Source organism: Anas platyrhynchos, chromosome 1 (assembly GCF_047663525.1).
Source record: "Anas platyrhynchos isolate ZD024472 breed Pekin duck chromosome 1, IASCAAS_PekinDuck_T2T, whole genome shotgun sequence".
NCBI classification, from domain to species: Eukaryota; Metazoa; Chordata; class Aves; order Anseriformes; family Anatidae; genus Anas; species Anas platyrhynchos.
In genome coordinates this window covers 116,304,881-116,327,743 of record NC_092587.1, presented here as the reverse complement: position 1 = coordinate 116,327,743, position 22,863 = coordinate 116,304,881, and the positions used below count along the sequence as shown (strand labels likewise).

Below are 22,863 nucleotides of genomic sequence, written 5' to 3'. Positions count from 1 at the left end.
AGTGCAGTCACTGGACTGCTGAAGTTGGTGCTCCAGTCAGCCAGGGCAAGGTAATTCACAGATCTCCATTAGGATTTCAGGCTGTCTGCAGACTACCAAAATTGCTCTATCAGCTATGTTCTCTTCACGATTGATGATTATCACTTCTGCCACAAGGGCTACAAATACCAGTCAGGAACCCCCCAAATAAATGAAGCATTCTCAAGAACATGCCTTGTTTACTCTTAAGTTCCTCACATGGGCTAAATGTTTAATTCACTTGACAAAGTGACCCTTTTGTGGTCAGTGCCTTTTGTTTCCAATTCATTCTACCCCTCTTGCAAGGAATATCCTACCTACATTTTAATAGACGGCAGGCATGGTCACTCTGTTAATGCTGAAAAGAACAGGAATTGGGTATTTTATAGGGAATCCAAAATATAGAGCTCATAAGATGGGATAATAGGACAGCTGATGTTCTTCCTTATCATGGTCACCTAGTATTTAGAATAAGCAAGTCTGTGCTCTCATGCCTGGCAGATGTCATATCTGCACTGTCGTTTGGAGTCATGGCACAGAACACAAGTGTCCAATTTGTAGCAGTGTCATGGTTCTGGTCTTGGTATGGCATTTGGCATTCATCTGAACTGTCCCAAACAATGTTTTACAGGGCCAGGTCAAGACTGTCAATTTGATAACTAGCACTGTGACCCCTCTTAAAACTAATGGGGAATACTGGATCTCCCCAGACATAAAATGAAACAAAAAGCACAATCAGTGACTGGCACCCCGTTGTTAATTATACTTCAAATAGTTATGTTCTAGGCTCAGAAGGGAAAGCTATTAAGCTTGCTTCCAGTGTGTTCTTTGTAAAGACAGGCTGACCTTTATTTAAATGTAACTGATCACTTGCCAAAGCAGGGAGTGAGAGGTTTAATCCATTTATGGCTCCCATAAGTCCTGCAGACAGGCTTGTCTGAGGGTTTCACATGGCATCATATGCATTAGCTTCTCGTGAGCAAAACAGTATAAAATGAGGTCATTGAATATTACAAATTACTTCCATCATGAGCTTTAGTTATAACATGTTTTTGCAAAACAACATTTCAGCATTAACAGGCTCCTGCCCAAAAATATTCAGATAGCTGCATTAATTTGGAAAGCCTTTGACTTTGCAATGAAAAAAATATTAGAGCTAATTAAATCAGATGCTGAGCAGGACTTTTTAAGTCATAAGATTTTGCATAATGTCTGATAAGACTGACCCCTGATTAAACATGTTTTCTTTAAGGACGAAACAAAGAACACTCTGGGACACCACTTCATCTTACATCTTCTTCGGGACTAACCTAAAATGGAATCTGATTTGGAGAACGTTTCAAGCAAAGGCACAAAGAGGCGTCCCCGCGTGTGCTCCACAAAGCCAACGGAAAAACAGTGAGATACCGTTCTATTTTAGGATCGGTCCCTTTTGTTGCTCCCTACGCGGTCTGTGTGCTGGGAATTGGTATTTTCCTTCGATTGTACAATCTCTGACTTGCCTGCCCATGTGTATAACAGCTACAGAACTGTAATTTACCTTTAGGAAGGCATGCCTGCATGACAAGCAAACTTGCATGCTTTTTGCATCAGCGGCACTACTGACCCAATCCAGTATGATAGGAGGAAAAAATGAAACCTGAACTTGTACATGAATTAGGCACGGCAGTCCGAAGATTAGCCTTGTTTAGCTAGAAGGGGATTTAACTAACTTAATTTACTCCTCTAGCTACTGATTACAAGCACAGCTTGGGGTGCCCATCTCCAGCGTTGTCTAACTTGCTGGTGCTTATACAGATCTCAGTCCCAGAGATTAGGGCAGATAGGTCTATCGAGGCATTTTGCAAGAATTTCTTTCACTCTCCTGTCATTTCCTTTTCTATTTTTTTGCGTGTCCTCAACTGATTTGCACCAATTACTTTTATTCCTCTTGCTAGTGCTGTGTCTAACCTATATAATATTAACCAGAAGGAGGCAATTTTTTCCTTGCAAATAAATTATGTAATTACTTTAACCGATTTTCCCTTTTTACTAGCGACTTAAGCCACAAATCTGTAATGATTTACAGCAATTTGTTCATTATTCACCATCACTCAGTAAATAACAAATATGAACTCAAACAGCTAATGGGCTATTGGAGATCTTTTGTTGTTGACATTTGCTATTATGATTCACTCATTGTCCCCTACAGTCAGGCTGTACAACTATGCACTGAGAACAAGGAGTACAAAGAAAGACTTTTATTTTTATTATTTTTATTATTTTTATTATTTTTATTATTTTTATTATTTTTATTATTTTTATTATTATTTATTTTTAAATTTAAAGAGGTTCCTAATGGGCAAATGAAAATGTTAGGGCTATATGAGAAGGGTACTGAAGAAGAGGGGGACCAAATTCTTCTCCCCCCCCCCCCCATGTCTTGAATGACCGAGGACAGAAATTCTGGCTTTTTCAAAGAAAACACAGAGCATAGCTATTGCTATCTGTTATTTTGGAGGAGCTTAATTATTGCACATGCTGAGGTAGGCTATCTTTAATTTTAGAAACTAATAACAATAACAGTAATAAAAACAATAAATGATTCCTAGCTTAAATACTGTGCTTTTATGACTAACCTGAAAGTGCTATAAAAAGTTTCATTAGCCTCCTTCAGGATCAAGTTTTGCAATTACACATGCTCTACAAAATCAATGGAGAGCATGCATAAGAGAAAAAAAAAACAAAACAACTTATAGGGAGTTGCGAAAGCTAAGGCAAAAAATTCTGTTGCTTAGTATTATCATTGCTTATCTAATTTTAAACAGTACTTATGTGCAGGCACTGTGACCATTCCTTTTAGTACCATTTTAAAATATCGAAAAAAGAGATGCATCCTTTCACCTGCTAAGTGGTTGTTCAAGCAAGTGGCATCAGCAGCTGGGGTTTGAGGCTGGCTCGGTTGCTGCCTGCTGAATGGCAATACCGAAGCACTGAGGGGAGATGGGATTTATAGCATCCCAGAGCCTGTGGCAGAGCAGCAAAGCCACTTCCCCACCACTGCAGCCATAGCCCAGCTCTGTTCGCTTGCCTTAATTGCTTCCCTGAAACCCAGGCTGCTGCTAGCTTTCCTTCTGTTTCAAGGACATGTTCAGTTCTGCACTAAAAGTGAGGTTTTGGGGATTTGATCTTATCACAGGCAGAGGAAGGCTGTGTATTCAAATGGACTTTTTCAGTAAGAAAAAGTAAGGAGAATGACTGAGAATGAAGTTTTGGTTCCTTTTCTTGCAGTTTTAAGCATCCACAAAGCAACAGAATAACAGCACACTGTGGGACTCATCAGTTGTTCTTGCTCTTTGGAAGGTTGTGTGTGTGTGTGTGTGTGTGTGTGTGTGTTTGATACCTGAGCAAAACCTTCCCATCAACATTTCCCTTAAAGGCTCTGAAGTTGCATTCTTCCACGCTTCCTTTAGAAGGTGGCGTTTCATGGGCAATTAATTTCATTCATCTCATTTTAAGGCACTTGCACACAAAGCACGAATACTGATTGATCTCTGCCTTGATTGGGCTGAATGCTGCACCAGTACGGATGGTGCCCACCACCTGCCGAATTCAGACTCACACAGCACTGGTGCAGGCAAACTGTCCTCCTGATGCTGCAGCCTGCTCCTTCCCCCTGCCTAGGCTCTGCTGCTCCTCACCACCCCAAGTCACTGCTATCAAATCGCCTGCTTCTGCAATGTCCCAACTAAAGGGATGATCAGGATTAGAAACATCCTCAACTTTTTTTTTTTAAATTTATTTAATTTATTTATTTTATTTTTTTATTTTAAATCTGTTTTCCTGACACTGATGGCATGAAAGGCAGGCTGAAAATGGGAAGGAGTCATGGTAGGATGCATGGCTGTGTCCTCGTGATCTGGATCAGCAAAGCCTGACATAGAAGCAGGGTTGTTGCTGGGGTTAAGTCTGGATTTTGATTTAAGGTTTTTGCACATATTGCAATGGCTCCATCCTTGCAACACAATCGGTTCAGCTGGACGAATGAGGTCTCACTTAGGTTGATTTAAGTCTGAAATCACCCCAGTGAATGGAAGCACTTGTCTGCAAGAGGAATTTAGTGTGCAGTGAGGAAGTGTGTGAATTTACAGAGCATGAGCTATTTTACACCAGCTTTCTTTGTGGAAAGAAAACCCGTGAAGGACAACTTGATTCACATTCAAAGTGGAGTGAAATATCACCCACGGAGACAAACGCTGGGTGAATTAACATGGAATAGCTAGGATGCTATAAATTCATATCCTGGCTTACTGAGGGCATAGCCAAGCTCTCAGAAACTGCACTTGTGCAAAATTAGTAAGACAGGAGATCAGCATCATACTGCAGGAATTGCCCTTTCCAAAATGATATCTGTAATAACATATGATATAATGAAGGTGCAATGAATTTTCCTAGCCTACAGTATTAAAAATAACAATGCATATCACTCAGCTATGTGATTGCTTTCCACAGTAATGTCAACAAAGAGGCTGAGACAATTTCCCTCTGCTGACTTATTTTTTTCCAGCTAGACCAGCAAGCTCACCAGCTCCCATTTTACAAAAAGCCAGGTGAAACTGCTAATCTGGACTCCCTGTGTCACAGGAGCTGTAACCAACCAGTTGCTGAGTGGATGGGTGACCTGCCTCATGCAGCCTCTCCCGGCAGGCACAATGTTACCTGGGAACACGCAGCAGCTTCTGAGTGCCGCTGAATTTGCAGGCAGACCGAGAGCATTTGCATCCAGCTGAAGCAAACATCTGGCTTCATACCACTGAAATAACCACCAAATCCAGACCTTCAGCATGCAAACAGAATCAGAAGCAAGACTAGTTCACACTGCAGGTCTCACCAAGTTTATCACAATTTGGTGCCATGGGTTGAGCTGACCAGCTGAATTGTCAGCATGCTGCTGCAACAAACAGGAGTTATTCCAACCAAGGCCTAACTTAGTGCCCCCTGAACGGCACATTGCACATCTGGGCATCCTGAAGCACGCAGGCATGGCTGTCCCTAGCAGTCCTGCTAAGCAAAGAAAACACCCTGCATGTCTCACTTGCTTGTCCTTCGCTTGCCTGCATGTTTCTGGGGGCCCACTTCAGTGTAGAGTTACATCCTATAGGCCATTAATATCCTATAGGATACTAACGCACTATATGGGAGTCCTGTGATAACCATGTCCCCTGGCAGCACACAGTGTATGTCTCAGGACACTTCTATTTGCAATTATTTTCTTAACGACTACTGCTTTCTACACCTATATTAATAAGGTGTGCTACACCTGCAGATGTTAACATCTGATTTGGGATCTTCCTCAAAAGAGAAGCATACTTTCTGAGATTAGATATATCAGTCTGCTGGGCATTTAGGCGTGATACCAGCAGACTGATTTCTGGGATCACTTCACATCTGCGTATTAGCCATTCCCCCTCAATTTCTGGGGCTGATCTCCCCAGCCACGCTTACAGCAGTAGCAGCCATCCCAGCCGGAAAGCCCCAAGCATGTCCTTGGCTTACTACCGGGACCACAAACGTGAGCATCTTGGTGTATTCACAGCAGACAAACACCTGCCTTGGACCCCTGAGAGATTGCCTATCCGTTCTGCTTTGTGCTGTATCTACTTGGCAGGGAACAAAGAGAAATGTTTAATACTAAGCTGGAAGTATCTGCTGTGTTTCACAGCCGTGGGTGGCTGCGCCCACGGGAGCACAGCAATGCAGAGATGTCCCCGCACACCATGCAGCACAGGCTGCCGCACGCAGAGATGAAATCTTCAGCTGGTGCTCAGCACTTTATGCTAGGAGACCACAGCGTTATTTTTAGTTTTAGATCCTGCAGAAAGACTCTGGGCTGCTAAGCCTGCGCTCAGCTTGCTCGATGCGTAGGCAGCAGAGCAGTGTGCGTCTTGCAGCCCAGCACAAGGTTTCTGCCTCGTTTGGGTCTCGTGCAGTGCCTCCCAGCACAGCGTAAAAGGGGCTAGCTTGCTTGTGACACCCACACAGATCTGTGGCCCCACCTTCATTCTGATCCCCGCTTGCTGGCAGCAAATGCCTGACATAATATCCCACCTTCTCTCTGCTTCTAAACATAACTCTTGGAAATGCAGCACAGGATTAGCTCTCTGCTCTTTTGTGAAACAGCCTGTTTTGGTCAGGCTTCGCCCTTTCTGAATCACGCTTTCTCACTGTGTGCACATTTGCACAAAGGATATCCTGATGGAAAGAAAGCACCCTCACACTCTCTGTCTCGCTGTAAATACTCAGGACCAGTGATCCCTGGGGTACGTGACGTGTCCCACTTCTAAACTCCCCACCATCATCTTTCATCGCAGCAAACAAGCAACGCTGGGCACATGTTTTAGAAACCAGTGCAATTCACACACTAATTTTAAGAGCATGCTCTATATAATACAATCGAAAGTAAAATCATTCTAGATAGAAGCCCTTAACTCTGAAGAAACACACCTACACACAAGACAGATGTAGTTATTCCCATCATTTTTCTACCTATTAAGGGGAAAATAAACAAAGAGCAAAAGAATTTTTAATGACTAGAACTATGCCTCAGTATTCATAGTCCTCTTCTTGCCATGATCCCTAATCAGCAATGGCAGTAAGATCATTAGCCACTCTTTATTTTTGGAGTGTGTGCATTTTAAAGCTATTCATTATAAAAAGCAATCTTCTCACTTAATATTGCATTTTCAAATTATTTTTTTTAAACCCCACCAGCTCCAATCAATGATCTCTTAGTATAATGATTATATGGGTAATTCAGAAAGTACATGGTTAATCTTGAATCATACCATTGATTTCAATAGAGTTAAAAATACTGATTTAGACTTTGGGAAAGTGATTTTTTTTTTTTCTTGGATCATCCTTTTTTAGCATTGAAAGAGTGTTATATTTGAGTTTTTGTTTTTACAGTTGTAGCAAGAATGTCAGATAAGCACTTTTTAGAAACAGAAATACATTTGAGAGAAAACTTGAGTGGCTTTTTTATTTTGAGAAAGATAAGCAAAGCAAGTTATGGTTCAAAATCTACTTTTAGATATAAAGTGAATATTTAATTCCACTTAAGAAAGGGTAAAGGCTTGTTTTGGCGTTTAAATAACAGGCTGTCAAGTCTGTTTAGACGTGTGACTTGCTTTCCTGCGTTTTCGTAAAAGACATGGCAAAAGTTAAAAGTCATATTTCACTCAGCGCAATGGAAGGAGCTGAGTGTCAGTGAAATCTGATGTTAGCTGTTGGAATATTTACATCTGTGAGGCATGCTCGTCTACGAAGTGCTTTGTTTGGCTGGGTGGAGGATGGCACAGGGAGGAGGGCACAGGGCCACAGGGCATGCATGGGATGCCAGGACCACCCTCTGTACTGGGACGGCCGCTTGGAAGGGGGAAATCTGGCACTGGGGTAGCAAAGTAAAGACAGATGTAGCCAGTGAGATGGGCTTCAACCAAGACGAACAAACCTTGAACCTTGCTGGCCAAGGGGGTTGTCAGATGTGGAGTTAGGTGTTACGTGTTACTGGGCTTGTCTCACGTCTGACATGCTTAGAGTCATCATATCAGCAGGCAAAACTGCAACCCGATTTTCCCCATGAAGTGAGTTTTTGACAGATTTCACATGCACTGTGTTAAAAAAAAAAAAAAGCACAAAACAATTACTTAAAGGTAAATGAAAGCTACCTGCAACATATGAAAGGTTTACACTTACTGCGTTACAGAATAGCCAAGTGACAGGCCATACCTAGCAGCCACTGAAGGCAGAGTAAGATACAGTCAGTATATGGGGGGCAAAATCAGATTTTATAACTGTTTTACATTTCTAAGCCCACAAACCAGAATATCATTTGCTTCTAGGAGATTTTTCCTAGTGGAACTTAGCCCAGTGGAATTTGGATTAGTTGACTGCAATTCAAATTACCCTTTTCTGGTGAGAAAGCTGAAACCAAAACTCAGGCATAGTCTGAAATTCTCCTCTTTAGGCAATGTTTGCCATTGCTCTTACTGATAAGATACAGTTCAACCACATGTGAAACGCAATGCTCAAAATCTTGCAAAACTTCATTTAGAGCACATATGAAGTATTATTTTTACTGATAAAAAGAAAAAAAAAGGGTGGGGCAGAAAGAAAAACAATTACAAGTTCAGAACTTCGCCTGGGCCTTCCACCAAGCACCCAGATATAACTTATTCCAATTTAATTTAACTTAATCCATTTCCACCAGTGTCCTGCTCCAGCACGCAGAGGTCTCACCACCCAAAAATGGCAGCCCCCTGCCACATCTACCTCTTGGCTATCGCCTGCCTGGGAGTGTTGTTAATGAGAGACACTAAATGGGCACCACCTCTCTCACAACAAAGACCTGCAATGAAAAATCACATCAGCTTCTACTGACCTTCCCCAGGTCTCCATGGACCAGCCGAGCCTGGTATGAAAAACACATTGCAAATTTTTGTAGTAAAAGGTTTATTATTTTTTTTTTTTTAACTGGGGAGCTTCAAATATATTTTCATGTATGAGGAAGGTGCTCTTGAGGGACTTCACTACTTGAAGCAGTGAAGGTCTCAGGATGTCAAAACCAGGCAAATTCAGTCTCTCTGACTGACAGGCCCTTTCATTAAACAAACACGGACTTCTCTCTAGTTAAAAGAATATGGACAGCAAAAGTATAACATCTTTCTGCTACTTTCTGCCTAAATAAATGCTCATTAAATGCACTGCATCCCCTGTAACACACTTCTCATATGAAAGAAATGCATGTTGGAGCACCACCAATCCATAGGAAACACCCGACCTCATTCCATGCTTGCACAGAACGTGGTTTCAGCATTAAACTGTTCTCTGGACTGACTTCTAAATACAGTGCCTCTTTTCCTGAGTCACTGATACTCTCCTGAAGCCAAGGAGCACGTACGTGTATGAGAACGTCACTGAGGTTTGAGGTGATGAAGGGGGAACATGGATGCAGGGGGCTGTGCCACCTTCACACTTGGCTGGCCTCACGTGCAGATCTTCCACTGCAGGGGGAAGTATTGGTGTGACGGTGTTTTAGACACCCCAACACCAGGTGTATCTTAAGCCTATTTCCCTCCCGTGCCTGAGTGGCTTCTTGGTGATTGGGTTCCTCGGTGGATTTGGGGCGACACATCCGTCAGGAGGAGAACTGGAGCGAGAGAGACCGGCAGGTGGAGGAGGTGGTTGATCAGCTCGCCTCGGGTGGAAAGTGGGGACTTTGGTGAGAGGACTGTGGTAGGCTGAGGAGCGGGGTGACCTGGTGGCCTACTTCTGCTCTTCCCCTCCAGGGACAGAAATGGCAGGTGGTGTCTGAGGGTCTGCAGGAGACGCGTGACTGCTTAGAGGAGTGAGGCGGGGACCGAGGAGAGGAGAGCAAAAGGAGAGGAGAAAGGAACAGCTAGGAAAGCTGCATGCCTGGGAATCTACTCAGAGTAGATAAAACCAGATAATTTTGTTGTTTTATTTATACAAGGGGAATAAAAGGAAGAAAACACAAATTGATTAGTTGTAAAATCGAGCTGTGCAGGATTGAATTGGGAAAGCCGAGCAGATGTAGTGACGAAAAAAAACCAACAAAAACACAACAGTACACTTCCAGGGCATTCCTGGGGAACTGTTTGAGAGCCAAGGATGCCATTGAAGAATATCAGGGAAAGGGTCGGGGCAAAGGGCACAGCTGTGGCTGAGGAGAAAAAGATGAAGCTTGGAGGGACCAAAACACCCTCCAGAGTGTTGTGCAGGGATGAGGGAGGAAATGCTACGCCTGCAACAGGAAGATGGGTGAGATTTACTGCAGAGGGCTGCACCAAAATGCAATGGGACACACAGCAGGAGAAAGGTTTGGAGGGCAGTGCAGGGTGAGGAACTAGCTGAGGAACACGTCTCTTCTTGGCAGGCAGGGACAGGAAAGGCAGGAGTGAGAGAGCTCAGCATGGGGAATAAAGACAAGAGAGGCTCGGTACGCTTCACATTTTTATTAGCTGACAACAGAAAAATGGGTGGAAAAGTGCTATACAAAGTCAAACATCCATGTGTCTGTTACCTTTATGTGTGGACTGAAGGGCACCTGGGAGACCTGTGCAGGAGCTGTTGCTTTCTCTTTGTAACCTTCTATATGTAACCGGTGTTGACACTTTGGTTTTATTGAATATAGCAAACACTTGGGTGCTTGATAGGGGAGATAATGAATGCTTTTAGAACTTCCAATCTGGCACACATCTCAACTCCCTACTAGCACATTCTTCCCAAAATCTGAAGGAGTGGGGCTGGCACTTTACAAGCTGCACGGGGAGCTTGAGCCCTGCTATCCTGAGCACCCTCATCCCCTTGGGGTCTCCAAGCTGGCTGCCGGCTGCTTGGTTCAGCAGCTTGCAGCCTTCACAATTCTAACCCCGCAGCCCTCACACCTGCCTAGCGCTCCGTGTTGCTCCCATCCTCAAGCACGGGGAACTATCGGGTACCTCCCAAAGCATCAGGCACTGCTGGCATCTTCCTCCTGCCCCTGGGCACCCTCCCACTGAATATCGGGGTGCTGCTGCCATGCTGCAAGAGCTGCTGCGGGTGCCGCGATGCGGCAGCGTGGGACGAGGGCCGCGGTAAGCATCCGTTCCTATTTTGTCGGGTTTCGCACCAGGCTCGCTACTCTTCTTTCAGTTTACAGCAAGCTGCAAGCTCAAGCTGCTCCCCTAGCTGCTAAATGCGCTTCCCGTGCCAGCGTAACCAGCAGTGTGCTTTCGGACCCCGGGCTAAATATAAGCGCATGGAGCTGGCCCCGCGTCTCTGCCCGTATCTGGCAGCACCTCGCAGCCACCGTCACTCTACAGAGCCCGTCCCTGCCACCGACTTGGCAGCCGGCAAGAGCCGCATCTCCCCCAGCGAGCTGCAGGAGTGTCTGAAGGGACAGGGAACAGATTGCGAGCTCTCTCCTAAGCACAGAGGGCAGCGCTGGGATTTGCTGCTCAACACCTATGTCGAATGCTGCGCCCCGCCTGCAGGAGGTGAAAAAGTCACCCCAAAACCTTGTTCGGGCAGCACCGCTGGTTGTTCAGTGGCTTATTTTGTTACACTTTTTTTTTTTTTTTTTTGAGGAAACAGATATTTTTAAAGGATTGGCAGTTAAACAGCATTTAATGCATAAGGGAAACTTATGATGAATACATTAGCATCTGTGCCAGACCAAACATCTGTAGTTTTCAGTGGAGCAGGCAATAGGAAATCAGGTTTTTGATTCTGCTTTTCAGCTGACATGATAACTCAGCTATTTTAAATTCAGCTGAATTACGAAAAAATTATTTTTTTTGGTATATAATTCTTAGGGTCAAAAATGGATAGACTTATTGAAGCAAAGAATTCGACATTAACTTGGTGTGTGAGTACCTCTGCCCTTAAATGACTCGTTTACATGCTGCTAAATGCAGATGCTGATAGCTTTAAGGAACCGCCAAGGCATATGCTAATGCTAAATATGCCCACATGAGCGGCAGGAGCCTGCCAAGTTTCACAGGCTACGGGCTTCGCTCTCACACTAGAAGCACCTGTATAAACCCAGAGCTTGTGATGAGAGGTTCCCCGCTGGACTTCAGGAGATTTCCCCAGAGAAGAGGGAGGCGGCAGGCAGCGTGCCCTCTGCCCGCTGGCCTCTGTGGAGCAGGAAACCTGCAGCAGCACAAACATCACCCCTGCAGAGGCACCTGCTGGGCACATGCAGGCAGGCACCAGTGACTGAGCCACCGCCACTTAATGAGTTACCTTTCATCGGCTGAGCTACGGCAACCCGCCTTAATTAAAGAGGAAAAGAAATTAGGAGAAACTCGCCATGAAGGTGATTAAACCCAAAGCACGAGAGGTTTAAGCTAGTATGTCGTATTTAACAGGTGGGGTAGGCAAAAGATGTTCCTGTCTGCACTTACTCTGAGCTTGGGAGCGCAGCTTGGTAAGCCGTGCTAATTGAATTGCTTGTAATTGTCCCAGTGGCGCAAAAGCTAAGGAGGCCACACGTACAGAGGCTGGCACCCTTCACTGCGGATTGCTTATTTTTGGAAATGGCTGGTGCTGAAGGGCTGTACAAGATGGATAAAATTGAGTAGTACAGAGCATGCTGAACTGAGTATTTTGCAGAGTATATTGCCTAACTGAGTATATGAACTGAGTATATTGCCTAAATTATTAGTACAGGCTTGTGACCGGATAAACTACCAGCTATTGAGAAAATAATTCCTGAAAATACGAAAAAATAGGCAATTGCAAAACATTGCTGACCGGCTTCAGTTAATGTATTTTGGAAAGGCGGTGATGGTATCAGGAGGAACTTAATGAACAGGAGAAATGGTGTGACATAAAAGTGCTGTTGATTCAGCAAGGACAAGGATAAACTTCAAAGCATTGGAATAATCGGTCGTGCAAACGGGGTAGAATGTGACACGAATGGTCTGTGAATTGCCACATGCCACAAACCAGTCGTCAACCATTTCGTACTGCCGAGAGAAGCGAATGTCATATGGGGATAGATGAACAGGAGTGCCATATGCGAGATGTGTGAAATAATCCTCCTACTCTACTCGGTGCTTGAAGCCTCAGCCCGAATCCCGCGCCCAGTTTTAGGCACTGCGCTCCGTGGAGGATGCCGAGCAGCTGAGAGCAGGAAGACTGCTGCAAGGCCAGCAAGCACCGCCAGGAAACCTGGGATGAAATGGAGGAGGACTGCACGAGTGAAAGTGGTCCCAAATACGCAAAGAAAATAAATTGCTTTCCAGATGCAGGGAATGAATAATGGCAGCTGAGCTGCAAAAGGGGAATTCGGGTTAGACGTGATGTATGCTGTAGTGGTAGCACAGTGAACCACAGCGGGAAGCGGCCCAAGGAGGAGGCAAAGTGCGGGGCGAGAAGGATCTGCAGGGGAAGACGTAATCTTTGTCCTGTGGCAGAGGTCAGACGATGTCTGGAGAGCCCCCCCCTGCTTCGTGGTGCTGACGAGGAGCTGAAAATCCTCAGCTGCTATAAACCAGGGAAACTTCATCAATGATTTATACCCGCATAGGGGCCTTGCCTGAAATGTGTCCAGCGTAAGCATTTTTTTCTGTGTAATTTTTGCTGTTAGGCATGAGATTATGAGTAATAGCTATTGGGCTACCCTGTTAGCCAGAAATCCTTTAGCTTTCTAAAGGTCAGTTAATCTATGATCTAATCTGATGGTCACTGAAATTAAGTGGAAGCATTTCAGCTGGCTGTAAGGGAACGTGGTTTGTGTCTCCAGCCTTCAGCTACCTTGAGCTAAACTGTCCTTTACAAGCGAAGCGATGTATAGGAATGAAACACGTTTTGAAATGCATGATGAATCTTTCTGTTGCACTGCAAGATAAAAAAAAGAAAAGCCCTGCTGTTCCAGCTATTTGCTGGTTTAAAGTAGCTCTCCTAAAAAAACTCCTGAACATCTTTAGTGCCTTCTGTTCACCTCTAGATGCCCCCACACCCTGGGAGACAATGCAGCTGGGGATGTTCCCTTATATATGGGAGACTCCCGTGAACATGGCTGCTCTGTCCTGGCTTGCTCGCCGTGAGAGCTGAGCTGCGTACCTGAAAATCACTTATTTAAGAGTGGAATACTTCAAGTAAGCATGACCAAAACCAACCAGAAAAAAAAAAAAAAAAAGGAAAAAAGCAGAGTGAGCTATACAGTTCAGTAGTTAAAGGAGCACTAAAATAGAAGTGTGAAATTCTTCATAGTTATCCATAAGTCTTTAAGGATTTCAAGTCTCAGCATAGCCATTACTAGTGAATTCACAATCTGGAAGGTTGTCCCAGGAAGCAGATGCTTTGATCCCTAAAAAGAGCTAATATTTCATATTTCTGAGTCACTTTCCCCAGGTACTATCCTGTCCGCAGCTGGACTTTAGACTGTTTTTCTACTGTGACTACTCTTCTGTAACACATCTGGAAATCTCCCCCGCGTGCTTATATAAACTACTTAGTTTGAGGAAGAGATTTTTTTTAACACAGGCATAAGCATAAAAACCCACAAAAGAAAACAAAGAGTTGGGTCAGAATGCTAGCCTTCCTCTGACTCGGACTTCTTGTGCTGTTTCTTCTCTGGATTATGAGGCAGCTTAATTTTCATGGATGTCACCGGAAAACAAGAGTGACACGGTGCAGCCGATGCAGTGTAGCTGAACTCTCTTTGTCACTGAATATATTCTGCACGTTAGCTGGTAGTGTGATGCACTGAAGCATAGTCTTTAATTAAAGTGCAACAATACCACAGACATAGTACGGGCACGGAATGGGAACCTGGCGCTCGATATAAAAATAGCTGTGCCAAAACGTGTCGTATCACTACACAATGTGACTAAGTCAGTGGAGACACTCTTACACTTGAAATCTGAAGTATTACTGAGCACTGATTTTCAGCTGGGAAAGCTGTGATCGAATCAATGCATGTATTATTCTCCACAAATGAATAACGCTGAGAACGAGGGCGCATTAAACACCTACAGTGCGCAGAGCTTTTCACGCTGTTTATGAACCAAACACAAACAGAGAGGCTGGGAGCTCCCCAGAGCTCCCTCTGCCTCCCGCGACGCCCTCCTGCCTATCTGGCTATGACACCGGGGTTCCCCCCTGACGCCCCGAACCACCTCCACCGGTGCCTGCACTCCTCTCCTCCTCCTCGCCGCCCTCAGGACAAACATCCCACAGCACAGTTGGGCCACAGCATGAGGCTGTCACACTGGGGCTGGAAGTGCTCCCTGCCCCAACTCAGCTACTTCCATGAGCAACACAACCCAGAACCCAGTGCCGCACGCATCCTGTGGGCAGGCGCCGGCCAAGCAGGGAGCAAAGCACCGCCCTGCTCTGCAGAGGAGCCAGCTCTCCAAAGGCCCTTTTGCTTTGCCTTGACCTGTGCAGAGGTCTCCTTCTAATGCTGGCCACCAAACCAAGGATCAAGGAACCACAGCAGCAGGGCTCCTCCCCTGCACTACGTGTGGCACCCGCGGGTACTTGGTGCTCAGTACCACGTGGGCCTCGTATCACACAGCAGGGCACCGCGCACCACCAGGAACCCAGAAATAATCGTAACGTCCAGGCACGGTACAAGCTGCTTAGGAAATGAGCTGGCACAGCGCAGTGTTACAGGGAGCAGACACGGGGAGTCATGCAGTGATGCTTCTCCGCCGGCTGGGAAAGGCGTCAGGGAGGCACAAACACACAAAAGAGAGAGTAGGAGATAGTTACCTAACATGACGAAGGGGATCCCCAGGAAGGTGGAATTGTATTTCCCACCAGTGAGATTGATGATCCCAGCTGCAGTCAGGGTGGCAAGGGTCACGGTCAGCAATCCCAGCAGGCCAAGCCAGGGTTTGCTGCGGACACAATCCTGCATGGAGCAGCAGAGAATGGCCAAGGTGACCACAAGGACCAAGCTTGTGATCAGGTAGCGTTCTGACACCCTGCTCGTCTTCTGGAAATCCTCCTTCAGCGAAGAAGAAGTGAAAGGGTACATTTTGACTTTCCTGTTGGATTTCTGGAAAAGTTCAACAGTGTCACAAAAAATGGATTCCCACTTTTCTGCCACCATGTCATTCAAGGAGTTGATTGCCTGCAAGTAGTAGGTGAGCTGAATGGCTTCTGCAGACTTCACCCGGTCTTTGCTGTGCACAGTAACCCCACCAAGCTGATGCCCGTTATACACTTCCCTGCCATCCTTTAAGTGAGTAATCGGATAAGTGATTGCAAAATTAGTTCGATTAGAAGAACGAGCAGCCTTTAATTCCTCCAGCACATGCACTATGTCGTCCACTATGCATGTCTTGTCATTGTTCAGGATACATATATGGGCAAACGTGTAATTGAAACCAGGTCTTTGCACTTGGATCCTGGTCACAGCAGAGTGCAACTACAAGGGAAAGAGAAATCACAGACGTTATTCATCAGTCCATCCCGCCCAGCAGCAGCCAGAACAACAGCGGCTCGCGGCCTCCGTCCCTCTCCTATTCCATCTAGGCAACGGCAGTGAAAGTTCTGGTGCCTGCGGTATTAATGGCACGCTCAGCGCGAAAAAAAAAAAAAAAAAAAAAAAGGAAGCATGCATTAAGATAGCAGCCCGGCCATTCTCCCACGTCCCTTGCAGGTAGGTGAGATGACAGGGGTGGCGGCAGCCTGGCCAGGTTAGGGGACGCCGTCGCGCTGGTGCCCTCCAGGCTGCCTCTCCTCTTGCTCTGATGACCAGGACCGTTGGCACAGCTGGAGCATAGGTGCCAGTGTTGCTTAATTTGCTTGCTTTTTGCCTCCCTCCTTCCCCCATCAAACCCCCACCCGCTGGAAAGCGAGGAGTCACGGAGGAGACACCAGTTTTCTCCTCTCTCTGTTGATCAGAGGCCCTCCTTTCAGGGCCTGCAGGTTATCCCCGCTTATTGTTTGCTGTAGCAGCTTTTAGTGCAGACTCCTTTTTAAGTTGCTTTGTATCCTGATGAAATTTTCTACGAGCTCTGACCCACAGCACACTCAGTTATTTCTGAGCATCAGAAGGGCAGAAAAATTACACTCTCTTTTCAAAAAAGTACAGAAAAATCTTGCAACCCCTTCTCAATCCATTTTAGTTAATGCAGAAGAAACAAGACATCTAAAAGACAGTAAAGCAATAACCCTAACAGGCAGGGTTGCAGTATTTTTCAGAAGTAGAGAACTGAGTTTGCCAATGTTTTAGCAAAGTACCTACTAATTTTGGGGTATCTCCTTGTGAAACATACAGTCCTCATCCACCACTGCCACTGTTTAACTCCTGCTGTGCCACGCTCGCTGTGCAAAGAGCACCACGACCTCCCGTACAGGTGCTCTGCAGGCCAAGACCACATCACCCACCACAAGTCTGACCCTCAGCAACTGTATGTCCTCCTCTATTCCCCTTTAGCAGGCACAGGGACACCCAAAAAACCCAGCGTAGGTGCCCCTGCATGCCACTGCTTCTGCTGCCTGGTGCCAGCACCAGCATTGCGTGAGGCTGGCAGCCCACACTCAGCACCACGTGTCCCCTGGGCTGGCCGAGGGGACTGGGAGCAGAGGTACAGGACCAGTCCATCCTCACACCTGGACGGCAGGAACCACAGGAGGAACGGCTCTGACTGCTCTTCCTTAGAGGGGGAATAGCAGTTTTCTGCCTTCATATTTCAAGCAAGACAAAGCAGATGGGCTACAGGGACATGATTCCCTTTTTTGTATTTGCATGTGCTGTTTCCCAGGGAGGACAGGAGGTTGTTGTACCAAGTAGAGAGGCTGGGATTAGGTGACATTTACTGGAATTAGCTCCTTCTGAAGAGAAACACTGGTTATAAAGCAGGAGATGGTGCACACCACAGCAGCACAGCTCATATACTCGTCTGGTGACAACGGATGACATGTCTAATACTCATGGCTCAGATCCTGCATCTGTTGAAGTTAAACAGTCGTGGTGACGCTTGTGTGCTATTTCAGACCTATCTGCAGAAAAAAAAAGAACCACCATTTAGATGATACTATGAATCTGGTTATTTTGTGATTACATTGCCTAATCTGTGATGGGTATAAATTTAATTAAGCCGCCTCCACTCCTCAGGATGATATGATGTCATATATGCAAAAAAATGCAAACTTCCTCCTATATTCTCAACATGTTTTTCTAGCAGCTTGGAGGTGTGTTTTTCCACATTTGAGCAGTTTTCATTTTCTACAGAAGAACAGTTCAGTATTAACAGTAGGAAGGTTTGAGAAATTAAATGAACTAATAAACCTTTTCCCAGCACTGGGAGAACACAATACCTTGCCATGGTGAGAAGGAAATTCTCCATCTTGCTGGGAGAACAAATAACTTCCTGTGCAACAGATTAGAGGCTCTTGCACAACTTTCCTCTTAAACAGAACATTAAAAGGTTTGCAAGAACATGCCAGAGAACTGAGCCTGTATGGGGAATTCTTCCCATCTTTCCAGTTTGTTCCTGCCAAGCTCTGCAAGAACTGTTTTGTGGTATGAATACAAAGGTATGTTGCTACAGGTTGGGGAAAATGCCCTAGCTTACTGAATCAAAGACAGATATCTGATTTTAAGCTTTTTTATTTTATTTTATTTTATTTTACAACAGCAGCTGCTGTATGTATTTCATTGACAACGGTTGTAAAACCAGATGTCATATAAAGTACAGCTGAGGACAACTAGGAGCAATAGAAGGAATTTACTGCCTGTGTTTTATTAACAATACAACAACGTCTGAAAGGATCCATCCGGTGACACAAAGCAGAAGAAGGGAAACTGTTGCATGAGCTTCATCAAACAGTGCGTGTTGCTATTTACCTGCTCTGCCTTGCCACTGCATTCGCTTCTTTCTACATCTGAAGCACTTTCTGTTAATATTTAGGTTATAAAAAAAACTTGTCTGTCACAGCTGCTACTTCATCTTCAGCAGAAGGCTAGAAGCTAAATGCCATCCCTAAAGTACTAATCACTTCTTGGAAATGATAATTTCGAGCTCAGGGTCCCGAGGTGCCGTGGTGGCCCTACAGCCTGCTGCATGCCCGTGCCTCTCTCTCCCACTCAGTCCCTGCACCCCATTGCCTCACTGCTGCCTTCCCCCGGCCAAAACTGCATCCCCACGGCTCCTGGCTCTCCTGTGTCCCGGCCTGGAACCTGGGAAGCCCCAGGAACATGGGTTTGCTAGCAGGATGTGGCACAGCCTGCTGTCGGAGGGTGAAAACGTCAGCATGGTAGGTTTTGAGTAGCAGGTGACTCTATTCTAAATGAATCCAGCAGATTCTCATTCACCCAACGGTTTTCTTCTCCTTACTGATGTTATGAGTAGAGAAGGGGAACTAAAAGAATACCAAAAGCTGCCTGAATAGTTTTTCTCGAATGGAGACACGTACCGCCTGCTCCTTGCTTGCAGCCTTTTGGGTTAGCCAGCAGTGCAAGTAACCACGAGGCAGCTCACGGCTCAAGTGCCAGAGCACTGCAGCATGAGAGCTGCACGGCATGCCTAAGCTCACAGTGGCAGGCACTGTTTTTGGCTGAAAGGGCTCAGTCACGAAACAACAACTTATACCTCTGCCTCTCCACTTTTGTTTCAACAGCGCCCATCCCTTGTGATTCCCATTTCCCTTCCAAAAATGGCGTTTCAGTGTGCCGCACAGCATGGCAGAGATTTCTGGAACAGTGTTTTCTCTTCAGCTGTTTGCACTCTTTAACACCTCAGCCCTGCTCTTTAAGTCCCATGCTTGCTGATCTGTTTACTTCAGACAGTGACGGTGGCTTCCACGCGGGGACGAATCCTCTCCTGCTGCCTGTGGGTGCGGGAAGCCCGGTGTGAAGGCCTTCCATTTGTACTGGGAGAAACCATTTGCTTCACGGCCCCAGCGTGCTGCGGCCGCAAAGGTTTCCTCAAGCTGTTTTTGGCTGCTGGTCCTGCTGGCTCTGCCGTACGGGCAGGAGGGCAGGCGCCGAGGAACAGAGCTGCCCGCTGGGCTCGACTTCGCTCTCCCGGGACGGCTTGACCCAGCATGGGGCCTGGCACGTCCCGCAGCAGGGACAGCAGAGCTGAGCCTGGAGGCGAGAAGCTGTACAGGGAGACGGACACTCAGTCTGACAAAGACAGCTTGCTTTTACTCCTCAGTCTGTGTAGGAGGATCCAGGGAGCCACAGGAGGGGGAGAGGAATGCCTCTAGCTCCGCCGTCTTGTTCAGAAGTCCGTCCTTTAACGCCAATGCGAGCACCCGCTGTCAGAGTTTGGTCGGCTCCATCAGGTGATGAGGAAGCCTGCAGCCTTCCCGCGAGGCAAACAGATCCCATCCCAGCAGGGAGGGGGCAGAAACTGCTGATTCATTTGCAAAACGTTCCAATCCCAGAAATCCTCTAAGGCCACGTTATGCAACCTGCTGCCCTGATCAGAGCCTGCCGGGGTCCCACTCCTCTCCTGGCAGGACAACAACTGAGGGAATGGCAGTGGCCAGTGGTGTCCCACACAGCCCCTGGCCAGGGAAGGTATGGGACACGTCGGCTTTACCAAGCTCCTATTTCTCATTTGTGGAAAGACAGACAGCTCGACCTCCCAGGAGCTGGGTCAGCCATGGGTTTTGATGTTTAGGGTGTGCACAGCTAGCTTGTGCTTACCATACAGGCTGCGGAAACGTGTTCGGTTTTGCTGCGGAGCAGTGATGTGCGGTGTTTTATAGGTGACATTACTCATCATAAGGACCCGACTACACTTTGTTGCTTGACATATAGTCGATGAATGGCCAACTAGATAAAACTAGCTAGGCATACGTATGTCTTCCCCTATCGCAAATGAGCTGGCACACAGAGACGTGTTTCACTCATGGCAGTAAGATCTTCACCACACCATACTACATTGCCTTTGCTAATATTTGACTCAATTTAGTCTTTCAGTTGATGTCTGATGGTTCAAATTAAAGATGAGATTCCCTTTAGTCAGTGTTGCCACTCTTATTATTATTTTTTATTGTCATTTTCACTAAGTCTGGTGTTTCTCTGAGCCCTGAAGCAGTGTGATTTTTTTTTTGAGAATCTCAGCTTTCATTACATGAAGAAAAGTCTGATCTCACGGTTATGGAGGAGAACCCAGAAAGGCTCAAAAATAAAGCAAGGAGTGAACTCATTATGTATCACTGCTTCAAGTCTCAACACTGCTTTAGGCTCTGTATTGCTTTCTAGTTTTTCAGTCATAAGACAATGATTTTGAATGCAGGCTTCACTTTCACGTGAAGCTGGTTTATTCTTTGGGTAATTTTTACAGGTAACTTGTGCCAAAGAAAATGAAGAGAAGAAAAATCCTTTATTGGATTGCTGTAAATTTCTCCACTTTTTCTGTGATCTCAGTAATGTTTGTCATGTTCTATCTTTGTGGAGTGCTTTTTTATTCACTTTGAGAGCCTGCTTCAGTGAAAAAAGTAAAAGGGTTATAGGAGAGAAAAAGACTTACAGATCTCCCAGCCTAATTCACAAAAGAAAACACTGTGGGCTCAACAGACATGGGCAGAATTAAACCAATAGAAATTTATTTTAACCAAAAGGTGTGGAGAAGGACAAGAAGGGAGCCTCTGAGCAGGACCAGGCCCTGAGGCCAGCCTAGGTACCTGGGTTCAGGACAGTACTGGTGGGAAGCTGCCTCCTGCCCAAGCCGTTCTGGCTGAAGGATGGCAGCTGCATGCACTAACAAGTCAGGAAGCCAGCAGATCCTAACAGCTTGGAAAATATTACAGCCGGACTCTTTTACTAGCAGTACTACAACCAGATTTCCCGAAAAGATGCTAAAATACTAGTTATGGAAGCTCTGTATTTTTACAACTATTTTTTCAGCTGTCCAAAACATGATGAATAGCATTTTCTCTAAATAATTTTCATGTAATTAAAATGTAAAAATTGTTTAAAACACAAGTCATCAACTGAGGAACAACAACTACTGCTCAAACATATATGCTGGCAGCTATGTGTGCATTTACTTTTCCATCTACCTTACTGATAATTGCTAGCTGAGATTTTTCTTCTCTAATCTGAAGTGAAGAACCTTTCCTAACCAATGTGGTTTTAATTTTGACCAGCACCCTGGCAAATCCATCTGGATTTGTTTCACCGAGAGGAACACTGGTTCAGAGCGTGACTTTTCAGGCTGACTGCTCCTAGAGGAGACATGATGCGTGGGCTGCACAAGTCCAGTACGTGAAGCACGGCCAAGGACTCTGAGATCCATTTCTGATGATAGGTATGGAGAGGAAGACTTCACTCTTGCTGCTGATGTCACATTAGATCCACCAGTGTCCTTCTCCACAGAGCTACTCTTCTCCATGAAGACCTTTTGGTCCTCACAGCGCCTCTCGGGGGGGACCGGGGACATGGTGCGAGCTCTTATGAAGGGCTCCTCTGGCAGCTGTGTGATGGGTGGCACCTACCTCACTGCAGAAAACCTCAAGAGCTACAAGTTCACAGCCTATCAAGTTCATCAGTGACTTAGCTCCTTGTCTTCTCTCCCAGCAGGAGCGAGGGGGTTCTCCGATACTCCCCAACTTCAGGGCTTTTTTTCAACTCACAGCTTTTGGGAAGCCTCAGCGTGGTTGCGCTAGCCGACCGCACCCCTGCAGCACTGCCTGGACCCTGGTGGCCGTGATGCATGGTGTCCCCTGAGCTCTGGTCCCTCCTCTGGAGGAGAGATAACCCCTCAAGGGAACCTGTCCCTCCCATGCTGTGCTGTGGGAGGCAGGGCCTGAAGCGACAGCCAGGCGTCTGGGGGCTGCCGCACGCGCCTCTCCGCGGCACGCCGCTGGCCATCCCTCTTCCCTGGCTGTGCCCGGCTCTCACCTGCGTATCTTAATTCTCATCTGTTTTCGCATAAGATACGTTTTAGCCCTGCAGCATTGTGCTGCTATGACAACAGGCTTGCACTTCTGCTGCTTTCACACCCTTGTTTTTCTTGTATTAGGACTCTTCCCCTCGTCTTACAGCCTTGCTCTGAAGACATGACTTCATCCTTTTTTTTTTTTTTTTTTTTTTTTTTTTAGCAAAATGCACTATTTGTTTTGCTGACAATTTCTCTAGAAGCACTGTTAGTGCTGAAGCTATGCAGAGAAAGTGAAGACTACTACATACATTGCTAGATCCACAGCTGGCTGGCTGCCTCCAGGCCTTCTGAACTACCCGAAGTTTTAAAATGCATGGCTGGGTGCCTTACGCCAGTCAGAGCTGCACCAGCCCCAGCCTTCAGCTCTGCTACAGCCAGCACTGACTTCTACCAGCTTCGAAAACAATGGCTTCAGCGTGCCATGTTGCCACAGCAAAGC

The 22,863-nt window shown here is 46.0% G+C and overlaps 1 protein-coding gene across 2 annotated transcripts in view; it reads right to left on the bottom strand.

Moving 5' to 3' along the window:
• Positions 1-22,863, bottom strand: part of PTCHD1 (patched domain containing 1) — a 36,559-nt gene that overhangs the window by 8,953 nt on the left and 4,743 nt on the right. The window contains exons 2-3 of one of the 2 annotated variants that reach the window (XM_038168586.2): positions 17,344-17,526; positions 15,286-15,946 (exon numbers count right to left, since the gene is read on the bottom strand). In XM_038168586.2, coding sequence (XP_038024514.1) covers positions 15,286-15,946; positions 17,344-17,418 — 736 coding nt within the window. In that variant the 5' untranslated portion in view covers positions 17,419-17,526. The remainder of the gene's footprint in view (positions 1-15,285; positions 15,947-17,343; positions 17,527-22,863) is intronic. The other variant, XM_027449064.3, reaches the window with a different exon arrangement.